The 18,748-nt window shown below is 40.9% G+C and overlaps 1 protein-coding gene across 1 annotated transcript in view; it reads left to right on the top strand.

The window, feature by feature from the left end:
- The window catches only part of LOC117056001 (sodium channel protein type 5 subunit alpha-like), a 48,260-nt gene that overhangs the window by 3,373 nt on the left and 26,139 nt on the right, over window positions 1-18,748 (top strand). Inside the window, exons 2-9 of the mRNA XM_033165985.1 lie at window positions 5,735-6,123; window positions 7,144-7,262; window positions 8,489-8,596; window positions 9,287-9,415; window positions 12,661-12,752; window positions 16,015-16,254; window positions 17,873-17,936; window positions 18,397-18,538. Coding sequence (XP_033021876.1) covers window positions 5,881-6,123; window positions 7,144-7,262; window positions 8,489-8,596; window positions 9,287-9,415; window positions 12,661-12,752; window positions 16,015-16,254; window positions 17,873-17,936; window positions 18,397-18,538 — 1,137 coding nt within the window. The 5' untranslated portion in view covers window positions 5,735-5,880. The remainder of the gene's footprint in view (window positions 1-5,734; window positions 6,124-7,143; window positions 7,263-8,488; window positions 8,597-9,286; window positions 9,416-12,660; window positions 12,753-16,014; window positions 16,255-17,872; window positions 17,937-18,396; window positions 18,539-18,748) is intronic.

Raw genomic sequence — 18,748 nt, 5'->3', positions numbered from 1 at the left:
TGAATTTTAAGTTAAAAGCAGCATGATAAAGGACAGAAGAAACAAGTTTAGCTTTTACAAGAATATTTGGTTAAGATTTATGTTATAATAGGAGGACTAAGATAATTGTGTTATTTTTAATTGAAGTTAAATTTTTTATATATAGAGAAAAGTTGTTAAGAAAACAGAATATGGATTTAAAACCGAAGGTGAAAAGGCGGGGGAAGTCAAACGTCAAGATTCAGAAATAGAAATTTTTTTTTTCTTTGTAAGGTATACAAACAAGAAGAAGAATCCTGACATTATGTGTATTTGTATTTGTTTTGTATTTGTAGGTGTGGGTTTGGGTTTGTGTCATATTATGAAAATGCTAATAAATTCTTTAAAAAAACAAAAAACAAACAAAAGCAATTTCAATTAAAGTGATTGCAGCTGGATAGGGAAAGCAGGGTCTTCTCTTTTTTTCTGATAAGGCTATGGGATGATGTTCCAGAAGACATTCCATACCATACTTCCCTTCTAACTTGTCAAAACATTTATGAAATGTTTTGGAGGCTATTTGAGATTAGGCTATTTGGTTTTATGGTTGCGTCTTGGGGTTTGGCTTTCGAATGTTATAATGCTGATGTTCACTGCTATTTTTCTGGCTTGTCGGGAGCACGTGGTTTTAAGGGTGTAAATGGAGATAGGCAACTCAGTCTATTTCTGGTCCATGTTATTTTTGCATGTGTTCATGAATAAGTATGTTCCACCGCAGTTTTCTACATTAATTTGTGATTTAAAAAAATATTCATGAAAATTCATTTATAAAAACACATTTTAAAATGATTTTCTCCCAAAATATGCATTTTTGAACATTGTATCTTTTGAGTTGAGAACTAATTTAGGACATTCAGGAAGTATGAAAGCTGGTGGGTAATTGAGTTCTGAGCTGCACATTAGTTTGGGAGGTACAGATTGAGAATATACCTATCAAGAAAACCTGGTTTCTGCACCCTGCATAAATTAGGTATGGCAAGAATGACTGCTGATGTGTGCTTTTTTAGTGTAAACTCCATTGCCTTCCATATTTAAAATACTCCCGCCACCGCAAGCACTCTTACATGGAACCACCTCTTTCATACTGAAAACCCACCCATTATTTTCAAACTTTATCCTTTAATTCCTTTAGTTCTCAACTTCAACCAAAACAAAGTTTTTTAAAAAAACTGTATTGCTCACTCATAATCCTTGCCACCTCCATTCCATTCCTCCTCCTGCTGTTTTGTTAATGATGATTTCACCTACCGTACTTCCTTTGCATTTCCCTGTTGCACCCTCTCCCGCTATCTAAATATAGACAGATAAAATTGTTTTTTTAGTTACTGTAATAGTACCCCAGCACACTTCACAGAACTCTGTATGCATGGGGGCCCTCAGGGAACTGCACACCCTTCTCTCCCTTCCTCTACTTTTGGTTCTGAGCAGATAAGTGCTGATCAGCACTGGAAGGGGTTGGGAGGGAGATATGGTAGGAGATAGGAAATATGGAAGAGAGTGCCCAGGCTGGAGTTGGAAAGAAACTTCACAAGTGAAACAGCCCTCCAATGGACAGAGAAGATTGAGTGCTATCTCGAGACAATTAAACAATTGTATTAACATTGAAGACTTCAAGAAGTGCTTAACTGTATGGATTAAACCATTCAGATTTCACATGGGATAGAGCGAAAACAACAGTGTCCAAGTATCAAAAATCTAGTGAATTTCCTCATTTTGCTACTCAAAAATTGTGCAGAATTTGTATCTTGTAAGTGAGGTTTTACTGCAATGTTTCAAGTACGAGTGCTTTTAGCCTTATGGACTTTTTCTTGATTATTTTGGCAGGCATGAAACATTAAGTCTCTGAGCTGCCAAATACTGTCATATAATAAATCCCACTGTATAAGGACTATCTAATGCTGGCAGACACTAAATACTGCTGCACGTGAGTTATTAACTGCTGTCAAATAATGTAAAGGATTACATACCCACTATCAATTACTGTCAGACATGAAATAAGGAATTCAAATACAACAGAAGATCCAATGTAGATATCAACTACTTGGAGCATATGCAGCAAATATTCAATCTCTCGGAGGATATCTAGAAAACATTTAACATAGGAGAAATGTCAGGGAGTGAATTTATATCATGTCAAAAAACATGATCATCGTGTTTTGTACTGAACCCAGGTGCCCCAGTCTACAGATTTAAGGAGAAGAGTATCTTCAGAGCACTTCCTTCCACTTGTCTACAAATCACTGAATTCATTTTTAAATTGCATTGAAATTATGTTTTCAGTTATAAAAAAATTATACTGTATTTTATTTTTGTGTGCCTCCCAGAGAACCTGTTATTGGGTGGCTGCATAAATGAAGCAAGGAAATTAATAAATTATTGGTGAGGGTTGGGAAGAGATCCTGAAACATGAAAATGCAGGAAGCTGGAACAGACCTTTAGCCCAGCAATGTCTTCCCTTTAGTGGCCAGAAAGTTCAAGGAAGCCCACCCCCAGGCCATGAAGCTGGCAGCCCTAACTTGGTGTTGAGTTGCTTCTCAAAAACTAAATTTTTCTTTAAAGGTACATTGCTGATGAACATGGAAGTACCGTAGAATAAGGTTACCAGATGTCCCCGTTTCCTAGGGACAGTCCCCGGATTTACAAATCAGTCTCCGTACAAAATCCATTGAAGTTGAAAGGTGTCCCCGGATTCATTGAAAACAAATCTGGTAACCTTACCATAGATCCATGAGGCTTAGTAGACCTCTCCTCCTCCATGACATTCTAACTTCCTCTTTCAAGTAATTTAAGCGACTGGCCATTACCACATCATGCGACAGTAAACTGATTATGTGATGGATTAAGAAGCACTTCCTTTTATCTGTCAAGAATTGCCTACCAGTCAGTTTCAGTGGATGATCCCTTCCACCCTAAGTTCTCGTATTATGGGATAGGGCATGTGCCTCCACCTCCTCTGGAAAGCTGCCCAGAAGGAAAAGATGGTTCCTCACTTCTCCTGTGGCATACAGAGAGAATTCCCTCTCTTAGACCCTCTTGTATATTTAGCAGAGAATATTATGTGTGTAGAAACCTATTCCCACCCCCCATCTCTAACGGCAGGATCAAGGGCCAAATGTTTCCTATTTTTTAAATAGGCATTCATTGTCTTCTTCCCCCACTTGACTAGAAGCTATCATTGTCTCCGTTACTTTTTCAGACCAAGGGCCACATTTCCATCTGAGCAACCTTTCATGCCAGTGGCAGTTGTGGTGGTGGTGGTGAGGATAACATCCACCCACATTCATTGTGTAGCAGTATTTGCAGATCAAGTACCGGTACTTCTAGGGAGTACCTGATCTCAGACTAATCCACCACCGGAAAGATGCATCCTGGTTACTATGAAAAAAGGAAGGGCAAACTATGGAGATTCCAATGACTAGAAAATGAGAAAGATGCAGGAAAAGTGCACTAAAGGAGATTAGAAAACAGAAGCTCTTTAGAGTCACAGAGGTTCCTATCACTGCGTGTCTAACTCTAAACAACTCGTCTGTCAATCACAGCTTCACTCATTGGCTAAAACACTTAAAAGATGGCTCATCTCACAGAGATCTGCACATTTTGCTTCATAGCTTCCTTTGTAGGAGAGCTAAAGGCATACTTAAAACACACACACACAAACAAACAAACAAACAAACAAACAAGAAGACTGAGAGTCTGGGCCTCTGCTGGCAGTGGGCCTGGCACATTAGTACCCCCTGTATCTACCTTTCAGTGGTCCTGCTTGGCATAAAAGGAGAAATCCCCCAGATAACTTAAATAGCAGCCCTGCTCTTCCTGTATAGCCTTTGAGTGCATATGGTCACTTGGCTGAAATGAGATGCTGTTCCACACATCCCATAGGCAATTCTAGCAGCTTTTAAGTGATCCAGCACTCAGTACAGAGGCTACTCATGCTCCGCAAGAGATTATGCTACGCACATACTCTTGAGATCAGCACAGCTATTGGTTCCTTCCATGGGAACTTCAAAAGGCTCCCATTCCAGGTAACACCCAGGTATGTTGGGGAAGGTTAAGAGCTTTTAAAGCTATAAACCTGGTCAGATCAGTGGATCTAGTCCGACTATAAAAATGACTAGGACTGGCATTATACACAACCCTACATCACTTCGCAGCACTGGGCATGAGGCTGTTAGTTTGCTATATATTTTGGAAAGTTGTTTGTTCGCTATATATTTGGACACTGCTCAAGATATTGTAACCTAATTTTACATGAAGGTTCCTGATATCAAGGAGCAGGTTTTCCACCTGTGTTTGGATACAGCTGGATACCATTTTGAATTAAGATGGTGGACGGAACCTTTCAAAACTGCCCTGGTTATTTGGTTTCTTAGAAATCCTGAGCAATGCTGGGTACAAGGCTGCTAGTGTATGTTAAAATAGTGTATAACATGTTGCCTGACAGGGCTCTTTGAATTAGACAAAAATGCACACTAAGGTTCTCAGGGTGCTAAATTCTGCATCCAGTATTAAATGTCTAGATCCGTGTGGCAACTGTGAGGACTCTCAGAGCAAAATGACATAGTTGTGCATATGGTTAGGTTTTCGAAACCAAATTGTGACCCTTTTTTATGCTGGGCATGCTTTTACAGAAGCACCACAGCTGCTAACAAGCTACTATTGGGCAGGTGCCTGCAACATTTGGCAAAGGGTGCAGAGCAGCAATTATAGTATTCCCTCTGTGCTCTGCGGAGGAGTGCTATCAATCCATACATAATTCAAACTAGCTTTCCTTTGCCCCCATATCATTTGTCGCGAACAATGGGAGCAGCAGTACTGTAAATCTCAACAGATTTCCTTGGTGCTTGTATTTGGAAGAGGATATATTCAGGGCTGATGTACTATGCACTTGAAGAAATATCAAAACAACATGCCTAGGAAACCCAAATTCTGCATCCGGAGAACATCATCTCTAGGAAAGTGTAGTTGTGGATGACTTAAAAGTGTGCAATTATTTCCCAAACTTCCACAATTCTTTTCCTTTTTGTTTCCTGACTGGTAGTTGCTTTGATACCATTTTTAATTGGTCAATATCTTAGGAACTTTATTCCTAGCCAATCAGAAATTCCATAGTGAACATGATGTCATGGTTAGCTTTTAATCCATGACATGTCAGTCAAAAATGAGGGCAATCTTCTTCAATCAGTATAATGCTGGGATTCAGAAGTACAGTATACCACCTCTAAAGAGGGAAATCCCATTGAGAGCTCTTGATAGAACTACAATGAATTTGTTTAACCTCTTTTTAAAGCTACCTAAGTCACTGGATAACACTTTTGGCAGTGTGTTCAATGGGACTTATTTGCACCTAAGTGTGCACAGTGGTTGCACCCTTAATTATCCGTTGTGTGGAGAAATACCTCACTTTATCTGTTCTGAATCTGTGCAGTTGAGGCTGCATTATATGCAACTGAGTCATTGTCTTTTATTGAGATCAATGGGAATCTTCCAAGAATACCTCTGGGGTTTGAAAGTTAATTTGTGTGGCCATTTTTTTCTTTCTGATCTTTTTACACTTTACGGGAATTGTCTATAGCCTGGATAATATTCGAGGCTCCCTCTTTCTGCAATGAAAAGTTTCCTTTGTTTTACTAAATTGTAAGCAAATGTGCACTTAACGATAAACAATTCCTTCCTGTGCCACATTAGCAACACTGAACCACTTTTTATGACTTTTAAGATTTCAGTTGGTGTCCTTATCTAGTCATCTCCTGCTTTGCTTTGCTGTTCAGAAAGTGTTTCCCAACCGTGTGGCCAAACACAGACATAGCTCCACAGTGAATTTCGCAACGAGGAGTAAGTTCTGCTTATGAGAAGAATGCAAAAATGGCTGACTTAACATTGCTGGGAGCTAACAACTTTCGCCGCTTCACTCCTGAATCCTTGGTTGCCATTGAGAAACGCATCGCGGCCAAGAAAGCATGCGGAGACCCACCCCCTGCAGAGAAGCAACGCCCTCAGCTTGACCTACAGGTATTCCAGAAGCTGCCTGCCCTGTATGGAAACCCACCTCTGGAGCTCATTGGAGAACCTCTTGAGGATCTTGACCCCTACTATCATGATCATAAGGTGAAGAAATGTTTAGTGGTCCATAGGCTTTGGTAATATAATGAGAAGGGGGGGGACTGCATTATTGATTGGATTTACTTGAAAGAAACAAGGTGATCGTAGGAAGGTGGAGAGTTGTGTGCTTTTTAAATAATTCTAATAGAGCAGGGGTGGCCAACTCCCAAGAGACTGCAATCTACTCAGAGTTAAAAACTGGCAGTGATCTACCCACTTTTTGGGGGTTCAGGTCAAAGTTGTTGAGCTTTTCTTTTTTAGGAAGAAAGGCCCTGTTTTTTTGGGGGGGAAGCAGGGCTAAAATGTTGAGCTTTTTTAGGGGGGGGGCAAAGTTGTTGAGCTTCTTTGGGGGGAGCCAGTGATCTACCAGTGATCTACCACAGAACGACGTTCAGTGATCTACTAGTAGATCACAATCTACCTGTTGGACGTGCCTGTAATAGAGCTTCATTAACCTTGCAGATTTCCTTCTGACAGTGTATTCTCCTAGATTTCTAGCACAGCGTTGAGCAGACTTTAGCCTTAGCTGATAACTACAATCCTGGAGAGAGACTGAGAAGAACCCCCTATTGGTTGACAGGACTGTAGTATCACAATTTAGCTTCTCCAGTTAGCACTGATCAATTTGCAGTTATTCTACTAGGTTTTCATTCTCTTGCCTGTGCTTTTTGACAGTTCCACCCAGTCATTTTTTTATATGAGGTAAGCCGCCTTGCACATGGTTTGAACTTTGGAAAGAAGGCATACAAATATATGATCGATTGTCACATATCAGCCCCTAGAATCCTGCCAGCCCTTCAAGGTGAACAAGTTAGGAAGACAGGGGAACCTGTTCCTCCAGCAGCTTTCAGTCTCTCTCCTGCCTTTCATGACCAATCTCCGAACATTTTTTTTGTAGCCTACTTTTAAAAAAACCTCCCAAATTCATCACCCTTAATTGATATACTTAGGGACAGAGAGCATCATGTGAGATTAGCATTAATTGTCATAGAACAATGTTTCCAGTTAATGTATTTCCACCCACAGACATTTATGGTGTTGAACAAAGGGAAAGCCATCTTCCGATTTACAGCCACTCGTGCTTTGTACATCTTTAGCCCTTTTCATCCAATCAGACGAATGGTAATTAAGGTTTTGGTACATTCATATCCTTTACGTGAAGAAGAAGTGCAAGAGCAACAGACCTCTCCTGTTCATTGTCCCTCAGCAAGTGCAATTCAGAGTATGCAGCCTCTGACCAGGAAACATCCATTTATCTCTCATGGCTACTGGCTGTTCATGAACCAATCCTCCATTCATTTATCTCTTTTATAGCCTTCTGATCCAAAGGCAACCTGCACATCATGTGGCAATGGATTCCATTATGGTAGGGTTAACCAACAAGGTGGCCTCCAGATGTTTTGGACTTCAGGTCCCATCAGTCTCAGAGAGCATGGCTAATGATCAAGATTGATGGGTACTGTAATCCAACAACATCTGGAGTGCATAACATTGGCTAATCCTGCATTAAGTTGATGGTGGTTTTTGGTGTTTGTGTAAAGAATCCCTCTTTGTTGTTGTTGTTCAGGACAAATGTGCATCTAACCAATTTCACTGGATGGCATTGAGTTCCAGTATTGGGAGAAATATATTTTCTCCCAATGTCACACTGCTGCCATTCAGTCAAATTCTGCTGTAATTCAGGAAGAGAGATACGAGGTGTATCCACACCTGGAATACAACTCATTGTAAGGCAGTCTTCCCTAGCATAGTACCCTCCAGATTCTTTAGACCAGTGTTTCCCAACCTTGGGTCTCTAGCTGTTTTTGGACTACAACTCCCACCATCCCTAGCTAGCAAGACCAGTGGTCAGGGATGATGGGAATTGTAGTCCAAAACCAGCTGGAGACCCAAGGATGGGAAACACTGCTTTAGACTACAACTTAATCCCCAGGGCCTTGGCTACGCTGGTGGGGCTGATGAAAACATCTGGATGATACCATGTTGTGGAAGGCTGCCATAGGGTGTGTGAAAAGTTGTGCTACTTCTACAAACCTAATATTTTTATGGGGATAATATTAGCAGTCTATGGGTGCTCAACATTATATCAAGGGAAGGGTGGGGAACCCACCCCCGTGGCGAAGCTGCATGTACCGCTACCGGGGGCAGAGAGCAGGCAGGGGCGTGGTGCCCAGTGTGCGGGGGTGCAGGGCATGTGTCCAGGGGGCCACTGCGATGACACCCTGCTGGAGTAGTTGTGCTGGGGTAGTCCACTCCCTCTGCACTTCCGTTCCTCCGCCAGTGCCCCACCCCACATTTAAAGCTGAGAATCCGCAGCAAATGCTGGTGTAAAGTTTTTCAATTGTCATTTTCCTTAACTCCTGTTACTTACATTGTTCACTATGTTTATTATGGTCACTATTTTCACCAATTGTGTCTTCATGGCTCTTGCGGACGTGCAGTCAAATAGCAGCGAGACTTCCTCGACGAAGTATGTTGAGTAAGTAACTTTGGTGATATCGTTCCCTCTATTTCTACTATATTCTCTTAATACAGGACCTAAAAATGCAGAACACACTGTGGGGAAATGTGTCTCATGCAAGGATTAATTCATATGCTCCTCGTTTGAGTTTATTTCGAGCTTGGATGCCTTTATCTAGGGACTATTACACACAGCTAGATATGTCAGAGAATTCTGAAGAAAATTGAAGAAAATGGAAACAGGAGCAGAAATGGCTAGTGTTCGCTTATTCAATGCAGTGAATATGGTCAGTATTGAGTACTGTTGCTGTTTTCAGTCCACAAACAATATGTAATGGAAGAGCAACTTCAACACTGATTTTAAATTCATAATCTAAGATCATGTATCCAACAAAGTAATATTCAGAATTCCCTTTAACCAAGCCGCTATCGCTTTTTTGGTAGCAAATCGGTTTACTCTTAGTATGCCTTTGTTAAGGTCAACCCACAGTCTTTTTCAATACTTTTTAAAAAAGAGTTATTACAGTTTATTAGACAGAAAAGGACTAAATATCACATGGATGCTCACTTTCCATTACTCTATGGGGAGTTGGCAAATCGGCATAGATTTAAAACTGAAAACATTGCGGTAAGTCAGAGGAATATGCCTTATGATTGTTACCTTACTTCCTGTGTTGACCTTGTTTCCCTGTATACTTTCACTCCCTAGGTATACTTTCACGGCCATTTATTCCTTCGAATGTCTAATCAAGATATTGGCAAGAGGGTTTTGCTTGAATGAATTCACCTTCCTCCGAGACCCATGGAACTGGCTGGATTTCAGCGTTATCGTGATGGCGTAAGAATCAGTGTTTTGCTGCAATTAAATCATTTCCTTTCAAAAAAATTGGACAGTGGTGGCTAAAAGGAACATTAAAAAAACCCAAAAACATAGCATGCATTTATTCCCCTTCCATGTTTAGAGTACTTACTGTATTTTTCCATGTATAAGACTATATTTCCCCCCAAATTTTTTAAGTTTAAAATGGGAGGTTGTCTTATACATGGAATGTTGCAATTAATTATTTCTTAATTTCGAGCTCAAAAAATAGGGGTCGTCATATACATGGGGGCGTCTTATACACGAAAAAATACGGTAATGTTAGTCTTGACTCTGGTCTCTGAGCCTAAAAGAAGTTTGAATTAATTTATGGGTAAAAAGCACATATAAAAGCGATTAGAGCAGTGTTTTTCAACCTTTTTTGGGCAACGGCACACTTGTTTCATGAAAAAAATCACGAGGCACACCACCATTAGAAAATGTTAAAAAATTTAACTCTGTGCCTATATTGACTATATATAAAGTAATTCTCTTGAATTTTTCATTTTTTCCCACGGCACACCAGGCAACATCTCGCGGCACACTAGTGTGCCACGGAACAGTGGTTGAAAAACACTGGATTAGAGGAAGGAGAGAAAGCTCTTATCCATGCAGCTGCCATTCATACCATCACGAAATGCTTTCTAGTCCTCTAGATTTCGCTCACAAAGATTTGTTGCGCTGCTGTAAAACTTGGGATTCCCCCAACCACTGTAATCTTTGTTCATCAGGTTCTCCAGCCTAATATTTTTGCAGGCATTAGGACCAGAGATTGGCTTTCTCAGGAAGTTGAATTCTGTTCCCCAGTACCACATTCTGCACTCTCTGTATATTATGCCCGGTGTCTCTCCATGCAGCTCCGGTACTAAAAGGACAGTGCTTTGAGAGCCTTGCCTTTAGGCAGCACTAACACACCGTTAATTGCAAATGGTTCCTAATAGAGGATTGCAGCTCCCTGGAGGAAGCGTGTGTCTCGCTTCCATCCTGTTTGGGACTTAGCAGGCAGAGAGCTGATCCAATCCCCTGGTCCACTCTCCTCTGAGGATAGATACTTCCTTGCTGAGGGTTTTTGACTCCCATGTTGCTTGAGGTGTTAGAACTGGTCGTTCTACCACATATTTTGCAATCGTTGGCCCCAAAATGTGTGGTAAAATTATCCTCCTCACCATTGCCTTGCTGAGGTGGTACAGGTGACCACGCTACCCTGCAGTAGGGGACTGGCGAATCTGTCCATTTTAGCTTCTCTCAAAATGCCAGGATATTGATAACTTTCCCCACAGCTATACTTTTGTGCTGAGAAACGGTTTCATATTTGGACTTCTGACTGTAGAACTATATTGTAGGTTAAGCCGAGAAGCTCTGCTGAGGGGAATAAAAGGGAGCACGAGCAATTTACAGGCCTCAGCAAAATCTGCTCATAGTCCCTCAGCCTGAGGTAGAACTTAAGTTCTGAGCCTGACTAATACCGAGACGGAGCCATGATTGGCCAGGAAGTGCCCAGAAAGCACCATTCCTTTATAAATCTGAGGTAAAAGGCCACCATCTGAGCCTAATACCTAAAATAGAAGACTGCCTAGGAAATGTCCCAAGCTCTTGATAGGAACGCTGGGGTAGAAAAGTAAAAAATACACCAGTAAAATAGTCACATGTCACTTGAATACACTGAGATAAAGGCCAGTGTCTATGGTTAGGCATCTGTGTAGGCCTGAAGGAAAACCAAAGTTCTGCTCTTGACTAATACATACACGGAAGATTGCCTTTTGAAGGAAGAGGTGGCCATGGAGAGAGAGAAATATGAAACGAAAGCTAAAACAAAATCAGGCCCCAAAGACTACCTCCTGCTATAGGCCTCAGCCTGAAGTAAGAGCTCCTCAAAAAAAGACTCATGTAATGATTACAGTGGTACCTTGGTTTGCATACGTCTTGGTTTGCATACGTTTTGGATTATGAAAACATCAAACCCGGAAGTGCGTGTCCCAGTTTGCAACCTTTTTTTGGATTACAACCCCCCCTTTTTTATTATGAACAAAAAAAAATTGGAGGCCCCATTGGCGAAAGCGCACCTTGGGTTACAACCTGTTTTGGTTTACAAACGTATCTCCGGAACAGATTATTGTTATGCATTGAAGTTCTCACCCCAGGCCACTAGGGTTGTTGTGTATATAGTTTCGCTCTGCCCACCGTGACTGCAGTTCTCACTCAGGTCCACAACATGGAAATGAAGGATTGAGAGTGCCGTTCACGGATTGGATAGCTAGAGAGAGAGCTGTTACTGTGGCATGTTACTAAGCAGGCTGGCTCAGCCCTTCAGTTCAGTTCTGTTCCAGCCTGAGAATAAAGAGAGCTGCTTGGAGAATAACTGTGTCATCTGCTATGTCCACCTACTACTTAATAATTACGGTTGTAAACCAAGGTACCACTGTATTTGCAAACATTTAGCAGAAATGAAACTAGCCCTCGCTAGGCCGAGTCAAATCTTTCCTACCACCCTTCTCACTATATTTGCACCTCCAAACTGATTGTTGCTAATTGATTTTAAATTAAAATTGATAATAATTTTAAATTAATATTAATTTACATATTAATTGCATATACAATACTTTGCATGGTAGAGCCGCTAAGGCTGTAGACAAGCTCCTGAATTTTAAGCCTGTGTTGCAGGGGGTTGGACTAGATGACCCTGAGAGCCCTTTCCAACACTACAGTTCCATGATTCTAAGGGCTGTCCCTCTGCTTCTGCCAGGCCATTGGTTTTCTGGCCAGCAAGAAAGAACTTAATGCCACCCCCCCCACGCCGCTTGCTGATGCCATGGCTGCATCGGACTCTAGATCTTTAGAGGGCATTTTAGCCCTTGGCAGGTGGCAGCGCCACTTCTGAATGGCAGCAAATTGTAACTGCGGTGGCCGCGTGATTGACTGTGATGTTCATTTACCCATAACGTAAGGCCTCCCCAAGTTATACACCTATAGGCCAGGGCATGAATTTGGGGGTAAATGTAAGATGCCAAGCAGCCGCTGCAAAATGGAAGCCTGGCTCTGCTTCCATTCAAGAGCAGCATGGCTGTCCGCCCGCCACTAAAATGCCCTTCATGGGCACAGCGAGGAGTATGTTGAGCAGAGCGACAGTTGGGTCAGGCTGGTTAGGGGACCAGTGTTGCTGCTGTAACCCCTCCCAAAAGTTTGTATTATTTTTTAAATACTTATTTCACATTTTGATTTTACAGACTTTTGGGAGAGTTTATTGACATGGGTGGTGTTTCCGTTCTTCGGATGTTCCGGGTGCTGAGAGCTTTGAAAACCGTTTCCATTATCCCAGGTATGAAAAATCTCTGAATTATTTCTGACAGCAATCAGGTTGCATTTGACCTTGCAAAGTTCAAATCTATGCGTCAGTGGCACATCAGATGCATATATTTCAATGGTATTCATTTATCAGAGACAATCGTGTTGCAGCTGTTCCTTTGGGGGGCACATATAAGAAGGCTTGCTGGCTTTTTTACCCATATAGGTGTCATTTTCCAGGCTTGAGCCTCACCCCATGCTCATTTCTCTAGAAGTGAATCTCTAGGTGAGGGATGATGCATCTCGAGTCTCATGCATTTGCATCAATGCACCTAGATGCATTTTTGTTATTGTAATGCATTTTTAACTGTTTTTAATGTTGTGTTTTAAATGGATGTAACCTGCCCGGTGACCTAAGGTTGAAGGATGACTAAATATTATACAGTATAATAATATAATAATAATTTTGTAATAATAATAATAATAATAATTTTTGTACCCCGCCCATCTGGGCGGCTTCCATCAAATATTAAAATACATTTAAAATATCATGGATTAAAAACTTCCCTAAACAGGGCTGCCTTCAGGTATTTTCTGAATGTCAGGTAGTTGTTTATTCCCTTGACTTCTGATGGGAGGGCGTTCCACAGGGCGGGCGCCACTACCAAGAAGGCCCTCTGCCTGGTTCCCTGTAGCTTTGCTTCTTGCAGTGAGGGAACCGACAGAAGGCCCTCGGCGCTGCGTACCTGGTCTTCAGGGGCACAGTTACTCCATTCAGGACCAGGGAGTCCCCCACACCCACCCGCCCCCTGTTCCCCCAAAACAGTACTTCTGTCTTGTCAGGATTCAACCTCAATCTGTTAGCTGCCATCCATCCTCCAACTGCCTCCAGGCACTCACACAGGACCTTCACCGCCTTCACTGGTTCTGATTTGAAAGAGAGGTAGAGCTGGGTATCATCCGCATACTGATGAACACCCAGCCCAAGATAATAATCTTGTAATGCACCCTGTGACCCTAGAATATCAATAATGAAAAGGAAAAAACACCACTCTCTTTAGTTTTAAATTAGCGTAGCAAGAGAGGCAATCTGAATACAGGAAGCATTGTGTAATAGTGGGGGGACAAAACTGGACTTGACATGATTCTTTGTATAATAGACATGTAATATGCTCACAAGTGTACCTATTTTTATCTGTGAAATACTAGAATATATAAATATACATGTATCCTGTAATGTGTTGCAAGTTGCTGGTAAACTGAGATGCTTCCAAACAGGGGCTTAATTTGCAAATGGGATATTGGCAACTGTTTGTTGTTGGGTTGTTGTTGTTTTTACTTACTGGATTTTTCCTGGAAAGGGAAAATCTGGAATAAATAGGAGAATCATGGGTTAGCCAATGACATTATGCAGACACTGGGGGGGAAAAACACCCCTGCGTGCATGAGGAGCATGGTGGGGACGGGGAGGAATCTGCAACTTCCATGAGGGCAAAACAAAAGACAAAAAAAAAACCTATCGTATTTTTCTGTTCACCTCAATGTGAGTGGGTGAGGGAGCCGATTTTGAAAACACCCCTAAAATGTTGTTTTGAAAACTTCTTGCAGATGAAATACCTTCATCATTTGGAGGTGGTTTTTTTTTAATGTTAGCTTGCTGTACCACCTGTAGAGAAAATCAATTGCTTCATGTCCTGTTGCAAACAGTTATGGTTAGTGATTGTTCATTTGATATTATTCTTATACAAAGCAAAACATGATGGCTGGCTGCCCATTTATAAATCATACAAACTGTGCTGAAAATTCAAACCCACTGATTACAGATCTGGATGCTGTATAGGTTTGCTACCAACAATGAACAGATTTTTCTCTGTTCCATCCATCTGTTGTTTTTATTTATTAAATGGAGCACATAAAACAATTTACTAAGTACTGTACACAGAATATTTAGAAAGCATGGGTTTATTTGCACTGCATTCCACTATATTTCACTTTGAGTTTACCTCAGATAAGTTCTAAAATTAATATCAGAACTGGTGTATGCTTGTATCCTGCATTGCTGTTTGACACAGTTTTCACTTAGCAATGAATGTGCATTGATTAAATGCAACATATATGCATATTGATTATATCAGCACAATCTGAATCAAATATATTGCTGCAATTTAGGGGGCAATCCAAACCCCTTATGAGTACAACAGGGGCAGGGCTTAATGGATGCAAACTGTAAATCGTAGCAAATTGTGTATTTGTAGCAATCTGAACAATATCCAGAGTTCAGAAATGAAAGGATGACAATTTGTTAATGCACAGTGAGGAATTTTGGTTGGAGAAAATTAAATAATGACACCTATAATGTGGCAAATTATAAGCGGTCTAGTCATTCGTCCCATCAGTGGGAGAAAACAAGGACATGAATGGACTTTTTGCTATGAATGTCATGGCGCAATCTTGGGCATCTAATTACATTACTTAATTATTTTAGTTATTAAAAACAGCCCGCTAATGCCTATAGATCTCTTACTACCCTGCACAGCAATTTCTGCTTTCAGAGTGGATATGACACACCAAATCTGTGTTTATTTTTTATTTTTTTAAAAACTAGCAGTTTTGTACTCAGCTGTTGCTTAGGAATTCTAAGAAACAAAAGAGTAGTTTTGAAATCATTGGGTAAAATCAGTGCAATTTTGAAAAGTTCAGTCTGCCATCTTGATTCAAAATGGCCACCAACTATATCCAAAGATAGATGAAAATGTGCTTCTTGATCTCAGAAACTACCATGCAAAAACTGGTTTCAATATTTTTAGAGGTTTCCAAATGCATAGTGAACAGACAAAGCAACTTTCCAAAATATATAGTAGACAGTGAATGAACAACATTGGGTACATGTCAACATATATAGGCATATTTCAGACAATAAAGATGGCCATGGAAGTGTATTATATTTTACTATTACTAGCAGCTTCTTTTTCAATTCAAGGGTTTATGTGGTGTTTTTGAGAAGCATACTTGCTGTTACTTTATTCCCTTAAAAGATACCTCTCTGTCTCCTCAAAACATACATGTTTTGAAACTGAGCTGCTTGAAATTTGCTCAGACAACCCTACCTCCCCCCACTCAAGCGGTATCCATAATACATTTTCTTTCTATTTATTTTTATTAAAGCTACCAAAAATAGTTCATCACATAGATGAATGAGGGGCAAAACTAACTCTAGGTCCATTTGGACAGACCAAATTGTTTTGTAGGTACTTTGATTTTGGAATTCATATGTCATTCATTTTCCCCCTCTGCAGGTCTGAAAGTCATTGTAGGTGCCCTTATCCAGTCTGTTAAGAAACTCGCAGATGTTATGATCCTGACTGTTTTCTGCCTGAGTGTGTTTGCCCTCATTGGTCTTCAACTCTTTAAAGGACATTTGAGACACAAATGTGTCAAGAACTACACGGAATATATCAGCCAGAGTATATCCAATGAAACATCCTTTTCATCTAAACAGAACTTGACTCCGTATGAGAATTTTACCAATAGCCCAGGTAAATACTGTCCTCAGATCTTTGCAAAATAATGGATTTATTCCATTTTCTGTCTCCAGATTGTTACTCCTAAGAATAGTAAGATTTATAAGTATCAGGTACAGTATCTGCTTTGGTAGGTTTGCCATGTGGGTGGCATTGGGATAAATCATTTTTGGATTATTGCAATCTTACTTTCAAACTCCCAAGTGTTCAGGCATGGGGTTCAGTTACAATCGCAACACTCCATGAGTGTTGCGATTGTAACTGAACCCCATGCCTGAACTTGCACAGGATGGGAGTCCAAGGAATCGAGGTGATAACTGATCAAGTACTAAGTCATACTGACAAATTAAAAACGAACAAATCACCAAGTCCTGGTTGCATCCACCGAAGAGTTCTTTAACAATTCCTACGAAAATTGATATTGTCTAACAAAAACAAGAACATAAGAAGGAGGCCCCTGGTCATTGGAGAACGTTGGGCTTTCAAATTTCAGTGGCGCCCTGTACGATGCTGAAATTCAGCAGCCCCACCTCTTGCCTTCTGTTCTAAATCATTATTGCAGCACCCTCTCGGCTCAGTAGCCAGTGTGGGTGAACCTGCCATGCTCCCCTTAAATTTGCCGCTGCCATGCTGGATCAGGCAAAAGGGCCATCAAGTCCAACACTCCGTTCTCACAGTGACTTACTGTGTAACTGTAAGTGGCTCAATAAGTGTAACTCTGATACCCAGCAACAAGTATTTACAGGCACAGTGTGCCTCCAACAGTGGAGATAGAACATAACCTCATGGCTAGTAGCCATCTAAAGCCTTAACCTCCATGAATTGATCTAATTCTCTGTTAAAGTCATCCAAGTTGGTGGTCATCACTGTATCTAGTGGGCGGGAATACCGTAAGTTAACTATGTGTGAAGAAACAAAATAGAAAATTCTTTCCAGTAGCACCTTAGAGACCAACTGAGTTTGTTCTTGGTATGAGCTTTCGTGTGCATGCACACTTCTTCAGATATGTGTGAAGAAGTATTTGTTTTGCCCTGCCTAGAATCTCCCAATGTTCAGCTTCACTGGACAGGATGCTAGTCATCCAAATGTGCAGCAGTTGTGTAAAAGGCAAAATCCAGTATCATAATGCCATTATTCAAATCTATGGCGTGACCACACCGGTAACCATATTGTGCACAAATGATGCCGTCCCCCTTGTTGCCCCCACTGAAGCCTCACTTACTAGGGTTGCATGGCTGCAGCTTCCAAGTTCTGACAATATTGCATGGAGGCAGTGTTGTTGCCAATTTTCCTTAAAATTAACTCCAAAACGTCCTTGTGATTTTGCCAAAGCTCAACTTTGGCCAAAAAAGCTCAACAACTTTTGTGTTCAGATTTTCATTTTTGAAATATGGCAACAGGAAACCTTGGGCTCATGCACTCTCCCCCCCCCCTTTAGCACAGATGTGATTAGAAGCACCCACTTCTGGTTTTAAACTAAACCGTTTCACATTATATCAGAACTGGAGGAATAGTGATTAGTTTAAACCATTGATGAGCCAGGACGATAATCATGGGTTTTGATAAAACAACTGGCTGTGTTAGAACCTCTTCTTATCTGGATTCATATTTATCCTGGACTCTTTTGTTGCAGTGAATTACATAAATAAGAGTGGCACTGAGGAGTATTTATTGTGCAGCAATGCTTCAGATGGTGGGTAAGTTTACAAAATATCTGTTATGAGTGTGCTTAATATCTGTTATTCACTCTGTATATTTATTTACTTCCTGCTTACTTATCGCCCCTCCTTCCAAAACTGTGGCCCACATTCTCAAATTCAATTTTGTGTGTGTTCAAAGTCAAATGTGACCTTCTCATCATTTTTGCATGTGGGACATTGTGAATGTGCCTCCGTGTGGTGAGATCTGAGACTTACCATTTTCAGTTTGAAGCTGCAGTTGTGTTGCAAGGGTTGGGGAACGATTTCCAGCCCGAGGGCCACAAATTCCACTCCTGCCAACCTACTGGAAGCCACAGCTCTGTTGAATGTAGGAGCCATGTTTTTGAAAGAAAAAAATATTCACATATTTTCAAGTCTCTCCGTATATTGGTGGAACTTTCTCTTTGTACTTAAATGCTGGAGAATTTTATCACTGAGACAAAGTTGTTATTTGCAGTTCCTGCCCGCCAAAATACGTATGTCTGAAGGTTGGTGAAAATCCTGACTTTGGGTACACAAGCTTTGATACGTTTGGTTGGGCCTTCCTTTCCCTGTTCCGCCTCATGACGCAGGATTACTGGGAACGCCTCTATCAACAGGTATATGCTTCAATTATTTTGAAACAAATTGCATGGGGAAACTGCCATAGTTGTTTGAAGTGACTTGGTCTGCCTACCTTTTACAGCTCCCTTCTTAGCTATATAAGTAGCAGAATGATATGCTAGAGTTTACCAAGTGGAATCCAGGGGTGATAATATGAGATGGAAATGTTGTCATAGAGTCCTGAGCTGGTAGAATAAACTGTGCCA

The sequence above is a fragment of the Lacerta agilis genome, chromosome 12 (assembly GCF_009819535.1).
Source record: "Lacerta agilis isolate rLacAgi1 chromosome 12, rLacAgi1.pri, whole genome shotgun sequence".
Lineage (NCBI taxonomy): Eukaryota > Metazoa > Chordata > Lepidosauria > Squamata > Lacertidae > Lacerta > Lacerta agilis.
This window is presented reverse-complemented; position numbering and strand designations above follow the sequence as displayed.